The sequence below is a fragment of the Saccoglossus kowalevskii genome, chromosome 11 (assembly GCF_978046115.1).
Source record: "Saccoglossus kowalevskii chromosome 11, keSacKowa6.1, whole genome shotgun sequence".
NCBI lineage: Eukaryota > Metazoa > Hemichordata > Enteropneusta > Harrimaniidae > Saccoglossus > Saccoglossus kowalevskii.
In genome coordinates, this window is record NC_140651.1 from 5246792 (window position 1) to 5264605 (window position 17814).

Consider the following 17814-nt stretch of genomic DNA (forward strand, 5'->3'; position numbering starts at 1 on the left):
CTCTAACTCGGTAATCAGTAATTAGTTCACGTCGTACCCAGGTCAAAACTCGTACACGTGATTTCCATTAGAATAGCGAATTGGATTCTGGGAAAATCAACGGTAATTAAAACTATTTGATGTCGCAATGTATGGATTGTAGCGCACCTATGTTCACTGCACAGTGTAAGGCCTGTTTTAGAGGGTCATCCACATAACTCACACTGGACAGGGGGTTCTTTCACTGCTAGAATGAAGTAGACAAGACAATAGTACTAGAAATGAAATGCACATACACCAAGTTAAAGCTCCTGGCTTTAATACCTTTCAATACAATTACACGAAACAGCGCACAGAGAAAATCAAAGAATAAATTCACTAAAATAGGGGATTGCCTATGGAAGTGTTTGGTGATAACTCACAGTTCCAGGATGTAGAAATAGATGACAGTCAATGGCTTCTGCAACTTACACAACAACGAAGAAATACAGGAGTCTAGTTTGCAGAGGAATGCTGTTATTCTGGGGGCACCGCTGAAAGCAGGAGATCGCAGAGCAGTTCATGCAAGTCTCAGAGAATGATGTTTGAAGCCTGTATCACTTGTTTCACAATATCGCATAATTTCAATGAAATACGTGGATTTGCATTACGTTTAGGGTTAAGGTTGATGATTTAAATTAATTTTCATTGCTATAGGGAATTGCAATTAATTCAGTTTAGTTAAGTTGAAATTAGATTGCGTTTTTTATAGAATTGCAATTTCACTAAGTTGTGCCACAGATTCCGGTTCCGTGATCTATAGACAAACCAAATCAATCCTGGTCACTCTGTGTAGAGTAGCTCTACTGGCACAGACGAAACGGTTCGATCATCCTTGTGTGTGTGTGTGTGTGTGTGTCTGGTCTGAATTCGGACGATTCCTAACGTCTAGTGCATTGAGGTGAATTGCGACCTTAGGAAGACCAACACGTTTATAGATACTCAACTAGATGACAGGGTGGAAGACAACGTGTCAAATACACTAGCGATAACCTGCCTGGATGTTCACTCTCTAGACCGGTTCTAGGGTGGATATATCAAAGTGATTAAATGTAAAGTGGAAAGCACAGTGTTTTCATGATTTTAAACTTATTTATAATTCTTCATATGGATAAAATTAAAATACACAAAATCAATAATATCTAAATCCGTTGTCAGTTGGCTATGATTGATTTATTTCTGAGTATATAGGACCAATATTCTGCATTGAGAATAACACGTGTTTAAGAAGATATAATACACTCAATTGTTCAAAACTCGCTCGATGATTTGTTGTTATAGATATGTTTTTCTGTTGAAGGCTCTGGAAAACATAAAACAAAACATAAGGTTATTATTCACGAATGACAATATTAACATTGAAACTTACCACATGTTATACGATACACAATGTGAAATGAACGAGTAAAGGAAGCAGTTTAAAAAGGCCGACTCTCCACTGGTAAAATACATCATAAATCGTACGATAATTACCATTAATTTATTATGTACAAACAAACATGCAGCAATGCCGTAGCTCCATGATACTGACTTTTGTGTGTGTCACATTACCATATACTATTCAGAAATTCTTTTTAGAACAATTTCGGTTTATAATTAGCAAACATACAATGGATGTCAGGAAATAGTGGCGGATAAATTGTCACGTGACTATGGGTGTTATGGGTATTTTCGTTCATGAATAGGCCATGGAGGCTTACACCTTTAGTTAGGCCAAGCTCTAGAATCATCAACAAGGTTATTTTGAATTATTGATTAACCTTTTTTCATAATATTCATTATCGGGAATATTTGTCACAAGAATAATGCTAATATAATTATTCATCCTCCAATTGAGCATGTTCCCATCACTTGTATTGAATAAGTACTAGACACTATTGTTATAATAAACTACAATCAAGGTATTCGTATGATTTGCATACGTTATAGCATTGTCAATTACTACTACCGTTTCGATTCCCGGAGCACACAGATTTGGTCACTTATATTGACAGTACGATTAAAACCATATAGTGTTTGAGCATGTCACGCTGGTAAAATGCCACTCAACTAGGTAGACCAATACCTGATTTGAGATCTGTTTTATCTGTATCTCGATGAAGATATTTCATTGCAGAGGTTGAACCAGACTCTGAAAAATAAATAATTAGATTTACTTAACGTCCAATTATAACATTATCTGCGCTGTAGTAGTGAGACTTCAGGACGGGCAACTAAGGTCTCACACAAATAACGCTCAGAAGAGCATACTAAATGACACAGAACACCAAGTCAATGCAAGGCGTGGAACAGACTGAATTGTATCAGTTATGTGACGTATATACATATATTCTGAAAGCTTGAATATACAATAATGAAACAAGTGCAAACAAATTAAATGAACAAAACTTCCCGTTCCGACCTTGTGGATTTTTTTCGCATGTATTGAGAAAAAATTACACGAAGTAAACTCATATTTAATAAAATTATTGTTCATACACGAGTTATTGAACACGTTCCACATTTTTTAATTCCATTCAGCTTTTTGTCAGTCATAATTCAAGTCAGATGAAGTGTAAAAATATAGAAAAACTTAGCCAGTTGTATATTGTCTTTAATATTCTCATATATTTGGTATTAATGAAATGACTAGTGGTGTAGTATGTATCTTGAACATATGCCTCTATATTTTGAGATTGAAATGGAGGGCGACACCACACGGCAGTAATGGGTAGGACGAATTTCATTTGACACATGACTAACCTGCAGAACCAGATGGACGATGACAACATGAACAAAACATGTTTCTCCACTCTTTCTGGACATCCTTCTTCAAAGCGCAGAAAAATATAAATATAAATAATCCTTGAAGAGTATTGGCAATCGCAAACAAATAATTGACGACCAAACCAGCCTCACTGATTGCCAGTATCGCCAAAGCCCAGGTGATACCAAGCAGTACAAATAAACTGACAGATCCACGAAGTTGTGCTGCTTTATCATATCGATCTGATGTAGACATATTTTTAGAATTAAGACTGCATATTTGGTGAACAACAAGGATATATATCACTGTATTGAAGATGAGTACTAGACAGACTGGAGCCAAGAACGCAGCAAAGAAGGCGTACCTGGATAACCAACATCTGAAATGTACACAAAGCATATAAGTGTGATCCGTACATCAGTACATACAGTATAAGTTAGGAATGTTACATAAAGTCACACATATAAGAACATAATAAAGCAGTACTAGTGAGAATAAATGTCGAAAGTATTCCAATATTTAATTGGGTTTTTGAAACCATAATCGACAATTGTATTTACATAAATTTAAATTGATACCTACATGTTGTTATAGTAACCGTAGTTATCAATATCAATTGCCAGAGTAATCATAACAATAACCATGGGTGTGCCTGTAACGATATGGACGATTCAGTCGTATGGGTACAACTAATCTAGTGTACTAGTATAGTCTAGTGGAGTATATACCATCACTATATACCTATTACGTAACCGATATGGACAACATTTTTGTTAAGAAGAATAATTACACCATTTATATGTACGAGATATGCACGTTATACACACCTCGCTGAAAAGACTCGAAAATATATAGTTAACGAAGTCGATGAGTGACGTGTCTTTCTGACTATATGTATACCTTAAAGATCATTTAAAAAGTGTGACTCACCCCATCCAAAAAGACAGAACTTCAACATGAAGTGTCTGATATATGTCTTGAATATTTTCACCAATAATAAATACATATTGAATGCTTCTAGCGCCATCCACATCATAACAGCCAATAAGAAATAGTGTAACAATACAGCCATGGTAGTACAAAGCTCGGGTATGATTGGTACAAAATCCACAGAAAATGAAACGGCCAAAAATAATAATAGTGACATGAAAATTGCAAAACACAAATTCATAAGTATCTTGGTTGGGTTGTCTTTTCTCAGGCGTCTAAAAAAAGACATGCAAGTGAAAAGAATATATATTATTCATAAATCTATTTTAGACATTACGCTGTCACATCACATTATGTCATCATGACACATTAAGCTCAATGTGACATTTACCATATTCTCAAAGATGTAATTGCGCATGCGCACAAGTTCATGTTGCGCTCACTTAAAAAGCATTTTTCCCTCTGTAGTCTGTACGCTACATTCTAAAACTCTGGCAAAATACAGCGACAGGGCCTGCATTTGGGAATACTGGCTTCCATAATCATGAATAAACGTCACGGAAGCAATTTACCAATCGTCCCTTGTTTTAGACGATTTAGAGCTAGAACACTACCATCTACCTCTACACGTAGGTTGACCGTTACAGTGGTGTATTTTATCATTTCTTACTTGTGATAAGTGCCGCAAACAAACAATCATTGTATGAGATGCTAAGTGATCACATTCTATGCATCGAGCAACGGCCCCTCTATTCATTTATTCTGTGTAACTTCTCGCAACTACGCATTAGTAGCTCTGGAGGACGTGTTATTGAGAGAGTGTCTCCACGCACTACCGCAATACATTAAAACATGGACACTACATTAAATGCTTATAATTCTGTTTTGGACTGCCATTTGACGTTTAATTACAATTTGTATTTGAACTTCACTGAATGTGACGAAGATGTTTGCCTACATAACAGCAACCCCCCTCACCTCGGTGATTGCGATTTCTCTATTTAATAACATATTTTCCCCGTTCTGCGGGAAACTGATTTTAAATGAATTTACTCTTTTGTGAATGTATCTATAACAATAATACAATGTATTTAAGTGACATACAAACCTGAATGCGAGAAATGTGATCAGAGTCAGAAGCATACAGAACAGAGATATACCACATCCGATGTAAGATACGATAGACAACGCCTTCTTGTGACCTTCATCAAACTCAGATGCGGTTCTATAAACATCCTATAAAAGAAAGAGTTATTATTTGTATTAAAACAATTATTCATGTGTGCTATAACATTTTTAGGTGACTTAAATCAAAAAATTTTGGGGGAGCTAGTAACTAGTGCTCTTCAAAGCCGGTAGGTTCCAAACTTAGAGCTATTATGGAGGTAAAATTAAAGGAATCCGAATGTGAAGCTTTTACAGTGCGAAACAGCTGGACTACTCGTCCAATTAACTGTACTATACTAGATATTTATGTATCTTGAAATGGGTACCTATTTATCAGTCATCGATCACTGCATTGAATTTATTTATACCATAACAATAATTAGCGGAACTTAAAACAGCTTCATTAACGATGTACTTACCATAAGTAATGCGAAGTTAGTCAGGTGATCACATTCACAGGTGGTGAAATTATTTGAACTTTGACCTGATACATTACATCCATCTGTAGACCACCCTCCAACATCATCTATCAAAGCAATGTAAACACCGTTGGTTGAGTGCATGGAGAGAGCACTTAACCTCGACAAACAATATCATTATCCGAATTACAACGACCTTTGATTAAAAACTTGTACTCAGATACGAGGCGCGGAATGTAAATTTATTATTTTGTGTATACTAGAAGAAAACGTACTAATAATTCAAAATTACGTACGTATTGGAGGCCGTGGCGTGTGTGTTTTAAAATGACGTGTGCATTTAAAAAAACGGCGTGACTGTGCGTTTTAATGGTATGTGCTTTAAAAAGTCATGTGTACATTAAATGGCGTGGGTGTTTTAAAAAACGTGTTTTAAAAATGACGTGTGAATTAAAAATGATATGTGTCTTAAAATGACGTGTGTGTTTTACAATTATGTGTATTTAAAAAAACGTGTGTGTTTAAAAATGCCATGTGTATTTTAAAAATAATGTGTGTTTAAAAAATAACGTGTGTGTAAAAACGATGCGTGTGTTTAAAAACGACGTGTGTGTGCACGCGTTTTTTTTCATTTTACACACACGAAATTTTCATTCGACCTCACGCAAGCCATTTTTAAAAACACACACGTCATTTTTAAACACACACGTCATTTTTTAACACACACGTCGTTTTTAAACACACGCCATTTTTAAAAACACACACGTCATTTTTAAACACACACGTCGTTTTTTAACACACTCCATTTTTAATCACACACGTCGTTTTTAAACACGTCGTTTTTAAAAACACACACGTTATTTTTAATCACACACGTCATTTTTTTAACACACACGTCGTTTTTAAACACACGCCATTTTTAAAAACACACACGTCATTTTTAAACACACACGTCATTTTTTAACACACACGTCGTTTTTAAACACACGCCATTTTTAAAAACACACACGTCATTTTTAAACACACACGTCGTTTTTTAACACACGCCATTTTAATCACACACGTCGTTTTTAAACACGTCGTTTTTAAAAACACACACGTTATTTTTAATCACACACGTCATTTTTTTAACACACACGTCGTTTTTAAACACACGTCATTTTTAAAAACACACACGTCATTTTTAAACACACACGTCATTTTTTAACACACACGTCGTTTTTAAACACACGCCATTTTTAAAAACACACACATCATTTTTAAACACACACGTCGTTTTTTAACACACGCAATTTTTAATCACACACATCGTTTTTAAACACACGTCGTTTTTAAAAACACACACGTTATTTGTAATCACACACGTCATTTTTTTAGCACACACGTCGATTTTAAATACACGCCATTTTTAAAAACACACAGGTCATTTTTAAACATACACGTCGTTTTAAAACACACGCATCGTTTTTACACACGCGTTATTTTTTAAACACACATTATTTTTAAACACATACGTTTTTTTTAAATACACATAATTGTAAAACACACACGTCATTTTAAGACACATATCACTTTTAATTCACACGTCATTTAATGTACACAAATGATTTTTTTAAAGCACATACCATTAAAACGCACAGTCACGCCGTTTTTTTAAAATGCACACATCATTTTAAAACACACACGCCACTGCCTCCAATACGAACGTAATTTTGAATTATTAGTACGTTTTCTTCTAGTATACACAAAATAATAAATTTACATTCCGCGCCTCGTACTCAGACATTGACATAAGTTTTGCTATAAATTTAGACGGTATATCATATACTTTACTTGTCAACAACACATACCTGTGTTGTCAATGTAATTTCAACTAATTGTAAAACTCACCATTGAGAGAATAGTTCCAATACACACACTGTGGATTGACAAGATTCTGAATAAAAACAAATATTACATTTTCAAATTACACTTAGTATATCATGGTTAAATGGTTAGTAGTAGATCGGAGACTATTTCGTTGATGATAATTTCAGATATGACACTCAATAAAAAATATTATAGATTTCAATAAACGCGTGGAATCAGAAACAAACGTTCACAAATAATATATAAACATAAAATACGAGAATCGAATTTGCAACTCGGCAAATGCACCCACCGCTGTAAAGCAGACGCGTTTCATGTTACGTCATAAGCATTACCCGCGAAAGATATGCCACATCTAGGTTTGGCTTGAAAAGCTGTTCATAATTTTTGAGACAGTTGGTCATAAATTTCTTAACTATTTACATTGCTTTGGTATGTAAAAATGTCAAAGAACAATTGCATTTTTTTTACACTTTTTAAAAATCCAGATTTTTGAAATAATTTATTACAACAAACAGTAGACCATTATTAACAATATATTATATTTTAAGCCGATGTCACCAGCCTACAATTTCAAGTTGAAATCTCAACAACATGAAGTTAAGGAAAATGGCCACTATCTACTAAAATACAACCATATTTTTTTTTCGAAAATTAGGCTGGTGACCCCAACTTGTTTAAGGCAGTAACTTAAGATTGCCCGAGAGTACATTTTAATGCAAAATGAATAAATTCTGAATATTTGCATTTATGGGCAGGCTTCCCCCTTAATAATTAGTCAAGCGGAAGTCATGTCAGGTTATTGCCAGTATGACGTCACATTATTATTATTTCGTCTATAAGGGTGAAAGACGTAATGAAATTTCCTGAATATTGATCAGATGCAAATCAGCACTAGATCAAAGAGTATTTAATGTATGTAACTGGTATAACTATCCTATAACTGTGTAATAATTTAGTATATTTATTGGGTTATTATTTATGTTTCACATGATAATACCCACTCCTCTTTGCCATGTTAGGTTGATTTTAATAGGCTCCCCTAAGTCACTGATGATTAGGTCTCCAATGCTTGCTCCAATAACTGCACCATTCAGTACTCCATGTATGGTATCATTGTTGATGTCATAGTCAGATGTCACATTATTCAATGTCTGGTTGACATCGTCAGACAACGCTGCGCCTACAGCCTATAAGTAAAGTTGACAAGCGTAATTCTTTCACGTAGATGTTATCAGAAAGTACACATTATTGAATAAGACAATAAAGTGTTTGTATTTTATATACATATTGTATACGGATATATTATGCAATCATTCAATCAATTCAAACACACGAAAACAACGATTGATTGTTGTGTATTCGGAAATTCTTATTTTTGAATTGAAGACAATCCGACCTGAACTACTTGTCCTGCCTCACCTTAAAGAACATGTTTGATTTATATGATATAAACTGTACTCTGGACGACCCATCTTGAAAACTGTGTTCATCCAATAAAGACGACGGCAACTGAATTGACGATTTCATATTAGCCATTGGTGAACTGTTGTCATTATCGAGGTTCTTCTAGAAAACAATACGTAACAATATAAATATACACATTTACAATTATCATCGATATATTCATTTTTGAATACTGTTAGTATGTAAGTCACTTCACCTCATAACTAAAGACACCATGTCCTATCACTCAACGTCACGACACGCTATGTTAAGTCACGTCACGCGGTGTAGAGTCACGTGTCTGTACGTCATGTATGTCACGTCACCGCGTCCTGTAATTTCACGTCTGTTACAGTTCACATCTTGCCTGACAAGGTGGCGTGAGTTTCGCCCTCCGCAAACCCAACTGTTAGTTGGAATGATGCTGTTTGGCCGGGCGAGGGCGCCACTCACGCCAAAATTTCAGGCTAAGGTCACAATATGATACGTAAAGCCATGTAACGCGACGTCACACCATATCATGTTACTACAGGGCACTTCACGCCATGTTACGCCACTTTAAATCATGTCACGTCAATTTATGCAACGTTTCCTCTGATATGGCATATCACTTCTAATCATTTCTGTCACGCCTTGTGGCGTCATATATGTAACTACACGTCACGCCGTTACACGTCGCTACATATTTATACTGACTTGGTCATTATCTGATGTCCTGAACAATATACCGGTATACACGATATATAGAAGATACTAGTTGGTAATCGTTGTCGCAAGGAACTATTAAACATAGCTAGACGTTTCAAGTAATAGAACCGATAGAATAGACGTAAATGTATCGGAAGACACACTGGTGTTTAGATTAACTATATATATCACAATGTTATCTACTGACCTGATTATTATCTGATACACTGAACGATATACCGGTATAGACACTGGTGTTTATACTAGCTATGTGTATCACGAGGTTTTCTGTTTCCATCGTCGCAGACTCGTTCAGTAATTCCACGCTCATCGCTAAACGGTCAATAGATTCAATCATCCTGAAACAAATGCAAGACGATATTTGATGAAATGACATTGATGATAGAATGAGATATGATCACATAGAATTAAATAAATTACGAATTACTAGTATAGCACATCGACATGCGTCTCCCATGAATTCAGCTGTACTAAAGTGCTATGTTTTGAAGCACACTCATAATCACAATCCACAATCACAATCACAATCCAATCCACAATCCATTTGTATTAGTGCAATATTGTAAAAAACAATGTAATGTAAAAAACTAAAATCCACTGCCAGTGGACCACTCGACATACTTCACAACACAGGGAAATTTGATCAGTTTACAAAACACATTAGAAGACCTTGACGATGGTATAGTGGTAGGCATGTTCGCTTTGAGGAAGATTGTGTTTTCTATTTGCAGAGCCGACATGTTACTCTGGAATTATAAATCAGAGTAGAGTTTACCCTGCATTCCAGACAAACGGAAAAGAATATATATGCACCGATTATACATATACATATACATATATATATGTATATGTATATGTATAATCGGTGCATATGTTTAGTAGCAACTTTGAACATTATTGCATTGGCATGACATAGAAATAGATAGAGACAGACAGGAACAAATAAATATTCGTGACCATATTGGATCGGATCTCGAAACAATAACAGTATCTGAAATTTGACATGTCTTATCACAATTGGTCATTGTATGCCATAAATGGTCATATTGATTCAGATAAAAAAAATAATAACATTCATCCCAACCCAATATGCGGACACGTTGGAGTTTATGATTTAATCAAATGGCTTTCAGGCAAAAATAGATCTGATCCCTTCAAAGAAAAACGACCCACAGACATTTATTGCTAGATTGTTAAAATGATCAACTCAACAGTGGGAAAATTTTACATTTTGAATCACAGTCAATGTTGTTCGTCTAATGACCCCAAGCACTGGCCGGTTATCGTCGGTTATTGTACCCGGGCACTCTATATTAAAACCTTACACCATGTGCATTCTTGCTAGAAAAAATAATATGTCACTAGGGCTGGAAGCACATTGGCAAACCATACCCCTTATTGCGGACGCAATGTAAATTCAGTACCCCCTAGAGCAGACTTATTGAGGAAAAAAACACCCTATTGCGAACATTCTCTGCCGTTTTTTGCACTCAAGTGGAGTGCGATCAAACAAGCTACTTGTGGTAGCTGTGTATGCAACTCCTGTCATTCGTTGATTGATGAAGAAAGATGAAAACTATTGACATGATTGTGAATATGATATTTATTTTATAGTTCAATACATAATGCACACACGACTTTGGCATGAATACAGGACAGAAAACCCAGAAAACTAAACTTAAGAAAGCAGGAGCTGAAAGTCGCCACCCCCTCACCCAGGAATTTTAGGGGTACATATGCTTATACCAAGTTTTCAAATTAACCCCTCCAATGTGGGAAGGCCATTACGTTTATAACCCTGGCCCTTATTGACGACACAATTAAGTCAAAAAAGATATTCATTAACACTAAAAACGTAGTGTCATCCACTTAGAAAGAGTTTAAACTACCCAAATACCCATTTTGAGGCACAGAAAGGTGAGACTATCATGTTACTCTTGCGGGGGTTATTTTATTGCAACAAAGATAAAGATTAGGTGCAGGATCAAAATGTCACCCTTTATGACGGAATTGCTCCGTACTTCATGGTCCATAACAGGCCTTAAACAGTGAATATCATCCTGGGATTACAGCCTTGTATTTTATGGCTGTTACAGTCACAGAATTAGGCTTACAGTATGTCTCAAATCATAGATACAATAAAGGTAAGTCGCATAATAGTAGAATTAACCACCAAAGCCAAATTGTTGCTTTTGGCGTTTTTGAGAAACAGGCTGGTACCATCCCTAAACAAGAACAAACAATTTCATAGAAGCAAAACCAATCCCATCTTTATGCTTCCCTGGCACACATCCACAAAAGGCACATTTAATACTGCCTGCTTCTAAAATGAAATCGTCACAATCCGGACAAATTTGCCAAGAGCCGCGATTGATACCTCTCGAATCGGGAGCCATCTTATCGATCTGTGCTAATGAGGCCGAGGCTCGAAAGGATATTCGGAAGTGTGGATAACTCCCGGGGATGACTTTCCGTATGCTCATGTTGGAAGTGGCGGGAAAGTCCAGGTGGCAAAGTTCGGGCGGGCGTTTGGGGCCTGGTATTGTATCAAATGGTCTACATGTGGTATCCTCCACCCAGGGAGAACGCGAATTGCCATCGGGTTGCGCTAGGTGGAATAATCAGTAATATTAATTTACAAGTGGAGTGAGCACCTGAACACAAACAATGAACAGACAAGATTGTGAATCTGTGGCGTGACGGCCAGGCATAATGTGGCAGCGAGGTGTGGCGTGGCGTGGCGTAAAAAAGCTCACCTTGACGCAGTGTTTCCACCCCTTTGACTTGTAACCAAGACTTCCCGTTGAACATTAAACAGATTATCAACACTGTTCAGTATATCCATGGCAACTTCAATACTGGTAGTGTTGGTATCATTGGTATTTAGTAAATTGTCAATAACATCTACCGCTAAATATACATCCACTGCGGCGAAGTACTCGGCAGCAGAGGTTGCGTTAGACAGCATTTTGGCAATGACAGGAGCGTTTTCTGTACATGAAATATGATACAATACAATACTTATTATAGGCCGAGATAAGGGGAAATCATCCTTCGATTCAAAAAATATATTGCTAGACTAAAATAACACGTATCTTAGTTTGACATTGTTATATACAATGATATTACAGTTAATTGTGTGTAATGTATGATATAGAAAGATTATTTGTTATGTAATAATATATGTGTAATATGTGTGCAACCTCCATACTCGGTGAATTTAGATTCTTACTTGTGCATTACACATTTAAATAACCACTATAACAATAAGACATTATCAAAACATATGTATGCATAATCCTGTGTGTAAATGTGTATTGGTCTTAAATATTTTTCTAATTATTGTTGATGAATAAACTATTAATGCTACTACGGCAATATAATGCAATTGTAACTGTCACTACCGTGGTTATAACTGTGATGTCATAGGAAGGCTGAGAGCTGGATTCAGTTAATCAATTTTTTGCCGTGGCAACTGATATTTTTTTATTGGTACCGCCCAAAATAGACTAAAAGACTTTCCCATGCATATGTAATGTTATATTGTGAAAAATGAAACAATAAAATCTAACTGTGAATTACTCCACCATATTAGTAGTTATCGCAACAAAAATCTCAAACTAGTATCGACGATTTACTTACGAGCAGTCGCTGGTAGTTGGGATATTTTTTCCAAATAATCAGTAGTACCAGGACAATCACTGGTATCAGGCTCTTGCCACTCTCCTATCTCATTACTAAGACAAATAAATATTTGGTTATACATATTAACGCATATATTGAAATTCACATTATTCGAACTAAAAGTTGAGATCAGTTATATGTATAGTTCCACTAACACTGACTTCAGAATGTTTGCTATTTTCGGCACAGCTGCTTAGCACTGGCTAAAAGGTCACTCCTCTTAGCCCGTATGATGAAAACGTGCTTGAATGCTTAGCATGGGCTAAGTAATGTTAAGTACGGATTCAATCTGGACCCTTTTTATGGCCCGGTCGAGCACCTTAGCAAGGGCTAACGAAGTGAGCGTGAACGCTTACCTCGGGCTAAGCACCTAAACGCCATTGTATTCAATGTTCATTTGGAAGAAGTATTATTAGAAACTATTCATTTTGGTATGCCATTTCCGACATGACAATCAACGCGAACATACATAGAGAGACTATTCACGAGAAAAGATTAGACTCTGTGCTACTTCCTGTTATTCTGCAATCTGCTGCGATTGTTTTATATCCTTAGAAATAACCAATCTGATTAAAATAAGATCCTGGTTGGCTTAATTTTTTTTTTATTTTTTTTTGATATAATTACTATAATTATTATTTATTTTAATTATTTACTATAATTATTATTATTTATTTTAATTATTTTTTAACGTTACAATTATTTTGCTGCAAGAATGGTTTTGTTCGTGAAAGCCACCTGGATCTGAACAACCTGCATAGGAACTCTCGTTCCAGTCTCACAATTTACGAGAAAAACAGCAGCCAATCAAATTCGTTGTAACATGTGCAAAATTACGCTAGTGTAATTGTTTTTGTTATGGTCGCCATTTTGTTTTTCGTCAGCGTGAAGATTTCGGAGTTGTTATTGGTAAGTATATTGTGTATTTATAGATTCGTTTCTTGGTAAAAAAAAAACAAAAAAAAACGACAGACAACTTTAGTCAACTGACAGTGTATGTATGACATGATATTGTGAAAATTAAAGCAATTTTGTTTGTATTCATTCGTAATGATGGATCTAATTCAATCACTTTTTGTTATTTTGCGTCGGAGGTTAGCTGCAGTTCTGTAGCTCACTTGGTTTCGCTGTCGGGTATTTCGTTCGTCGTGGTGTTAACGCGAAATCAGAGAGCTACAGTTCTATCTTATGCGAGTTGCTCTATTTTACCGACCTGAAATCAGGTCGGGCCGTAACAGCAATTTTTTCATTATTTTCGCCTCAAGTTTCTACTGTCGATGGGTTCCGAAACTTTTTCATCAGTTATTTTCATTGAGGACGATGGTCCGAAATTGGTCGATTTCACGAAGAAAACCGCGGAAAATAGTAAAACTACAGCGAAATCCCAGTGTTTGCCGCCATAATTGAATAATTTATCGTGACGTAACGTGAATATGAGCTGTAAATACAAGTGAACTAATTATTAATTTTGTTTCTTTTAGTTTCAGATTGTTTCCGTTTGTTAGCTACTATGTCGTATGTAGTTTCGGTTTTAAAATAGAGTTTTTGAATAAAGCTGGAAACCTTGCCAGTGGATACACCAGAAAAAAGATTTTCCGGAATACAGATGAAATTATTGGATTGAAAAATGGTTGACTGTGCCCAGCAGAGCTGATATGATTGTTTTTAGCCTGTTAGAATCAATTTTTTGGTCAAAAAATAAAATGCAGTTGTATTGTCTACAAGGATCACCCCCTAGGTACATGGTTTTATAGTTCTAAATGTGCGTAGGAAACAAAATATAAAACTTTTTTCACAGCAATTAAGACACATTGGCAATTGTTAATAATTTATTAAAAAAATATAATTGATGTCTCTGTACATGTTTTCCCAGCATGGGGACAGATCCAATAAAGGAAATTTTGTACTACAAGTAATAGTTCATATGCAAGATAGAGCTTTTTACTACAATTTTTGTAGTCAATCACAAATAACATGTCTGACTCACACTGAGGAAAAAATGGATAAAAAAAGGTTTTACAAATTTAATTAGTTATTTATTATTGAAGTTTGTCAAAGTCTACTTGGCATCGTATCAACATTTGATTAAAAATATCCCCAAAATAAGAATTTTCACATATTCAGAGATATTTGTTTGAATCTGTTGGATAACAAATACAGGTCCTCATGTCACACTTGTAAATTATGACAATGTGATCAATTCTCGTTCACCACTGAATAACATTATGAAAATGCATATTTTTTAAATGTTTTTAATCCGTTGACAATAAAATACAAATACAATGCCAATCTGATTATACCAACTTCACACTGCTATTAGCAATAGCACATTCAGTCCTCTGTACCAGTGCTTGATGAGCTATTCTCAGTTATTGCATCAGACTCTATACTGTCACTGCTAACACTATCACTATCTGTATCAGCACAGTAATGAATAAGATGTCTTTCAATATAACTACTCTCATCTTTGCCATGTCCACATGAACACTTAGATACACAAATATCACAACTGTGATATAATACTTTGTCTTTCAATTGATTTATTTCCAGACTTGAAGCAAAATCTTCATAAAGTTTCACCCGTCTGCATACATTGTGTTTAAGTATGATACAAAATAACGGAATGAGATGGTTTGTCATCTCTCCCAAATTCCTGTACATACAACTCTATATCAAATGAAGGAACATAGTGAATAACATGATGAAAATTTGTCATATCAATTAATACCCATTCTAAGAGCTGTTGTACAAAAAATAATATGCAACTCTGTATGTGACACTTTCGTCATTTCTTTTAAGTGAGACTCTTATACCACAGAATCAGTTTCGCTGTGGTACATCCCAATGTAAGAAATTGAGGCAGGATATTCCCCTTCAAAGTAATCATATAATCTAGATGTATAATCAAGTGATGGACAGTAGACAAGTGTACGTGGAAACTGGTTAGTTTCCTCTATCAACTTATCAACCATCCAGTAAAAAGTTGAGGGGATATCACATACAATTTTCAAAACACCATATATAACATTAGCCTTATTGGGGCAAACATTTATAATATTACAGTCTGAAATGGAGACTGTCCTTGATCTGTGACTGTAACAATTTGGATGCTGTTGCGGTCAATGCACATCAGGAAAATAGGATCATAGTTCTCCTAAATAGGTAAAATACTTTCTAAGTGCACATTCCTGCTCTTTGCGCCTGCCTTTGTTACTTTGAGCAATAGTCGGCTTTCCCCTGTAAAGAGCAAAAATGAAAATAGGTACTCAACATGTGTAACTTAATTTAATATAGATACCGGTAATTCATTTTTCCTCTGTCTTAGGGGCTTGAGGATTTGAAACTTGGAAGGAGTGTGAACAAATTTTTGTAAAGCATTATTTAACTAATTTGTACCATGGCTGTCACAAATTGGGCAGTTTTGGCAAATCAAATAGTTATACGTGTAGTTTAAAGTAGAGAATAATCACCTGCGCATGGCAGATGGCCATAGCGTGTCATTGTTCACAAATAAGCATCTACTCATAAGCCTACACATTTTTAACGTGTTGTTTATCATCACTTGAGACTCAATTCCTGCATGTGCACAGGTGACAATCCTCCTGCTTTAATTTGTATCAAATTTGATGATGCCTATGCTTTGATCTCATATTCGATGGTTATGGCTTTAAACAATAAATTCTAAAACGCTGTGGTACAATGTGTTGTTAATGAGTGATATACTTACCACTTTGGAACTGTATAAACTTCATCAACCACTAATAAAATGATCTTCTTACCATGTTTTTTCTTTAATATTTCAATATTTTGTGTATTCTTTAAGTTAGCCTTTGGCGACCAAAAATATATTTTGGCAGGTCAGCATCGAGATTTAATTTTGTTATTGTTGCTGCTGACAAACCACAATTTCTGATGAAAAATATCTAAAGAAAAAAAGGAGCACATTAACATTAATTTGTAATTAATCAAGTTTGTATCAATCAATTGAATTATTTTTTTTTAGGGGGAAGTAAAGTAGAATTCTACTAAAATCATTTTATTAGGTACATACCTGGTCTTTTATCAGGGACACCAAAGGTGATACAATTATGATTGCTCCATCAGTTGGTGATTATAACATTGAAAACATTTCCCATATCCAGTTGGCAGAATTGCAAGTACATCATTTGTACCTAAAAGATACTTTATAGCCAATTTTTGTTCTTCTTTCAACACCGAACTTCTCACAGACCTTAAAATTAAATAGTAAAAAAAATAACAGATCAGTCATGTATAAGTAGTACCACTCGAGCTGTGTATTACCAGGTTTTTAATAAGACAATAACACGAATTGAAAGATAACTCTGACTACTATAGAACAGATGAGCATTGGTCAGATGCATTTGTTTGGGGGCTTAACTTTGTAATCAAATAAACTGATGTGACTATAGCATGAGGGGATGTTTATTATTTTATCAAATAATGTAAGATACCAGGTAGTGCGAGATGTACACATAGTCCCTCTATCCCTGGTCTGGAAATGAGGATAGAGGGATTGTGACAGGAAGTAGTATTAGTGAGATCCCAGTTTATTTCCTTTTTTTTCTTTGTTAAAGATTGACAGTACTGGTAAACACTAGCCATTGTTAGATGCAGTGTCATGAATTTGTTTTCGCGTATCTGTTAACTGACTTAATTAGCTGATTATTAGCTGAATTGCTGTGTTATGTCTGTCATCGTTTAGGTCTATTTGAAGTTTTGGACGGAACTTGGCTCAGTGGTTTAGAACTAATTACAAGATACCGTCGCTATTCTGACATCCATAGTTATTAATGTAGTGAACGATTA

At 35.3% G+C, this 17814-nt stretch overlaps 1 protein-coding gene across 1 annotated transcript in view; it reads right to left on the reverse strand.

Moving 5' to 3' along the window:
- Positions 1–255: 255 nt before the first annotated feature.
- Positions 256–17814, reverse strand: part of LOC100376012 (adhesion G protein-coupled receptor G6-like) — a 33270-nt gene continuing 15711 nt past the window's right edge. The window contains exons 6-18 of the mRNA XM_085505656.1: positions 12946–13040; positions 12060–12294; positions 9491–9641; positions 8572–8718; positions 8154–8339; positions 7171–7216; positions 5281–5387; positions 4803–4930; positions 3695–3969; positions 3347–3416; positions 2761–3143; positions 2084–2149; positions 256–1321 (exon numbers count right to left, since the gene is read on the reverse strand). Of these exons, the coding sequence (XP_085361782.1) occupies positions 1269–1321; positions 2084–2149; positions 2761–3143; positions 3347–3416; positions 3695–3969; positions 4803–4930; positions 5281–5387; positions 7171–7216; positions 8154–8339; positions 8572–8718; positions 9491–9641; positions 12060–12294; positions 12946–13040 (1942 nt within the window). The 3' untranslated portion in view covers positions 256–1268. The remainder of the gene's footprint in view (positions 1322–2083; positions 2150–2760; positions 3144–3346; positions 3417–3694; positions 3970–4802; positions 4931–5280; positions 5388–7170; positions 7217–8153; positions 8340–8571; positions 8719–9490; positions 9642–12059; positions 12295–12945; positions 13041–17814) is intronic.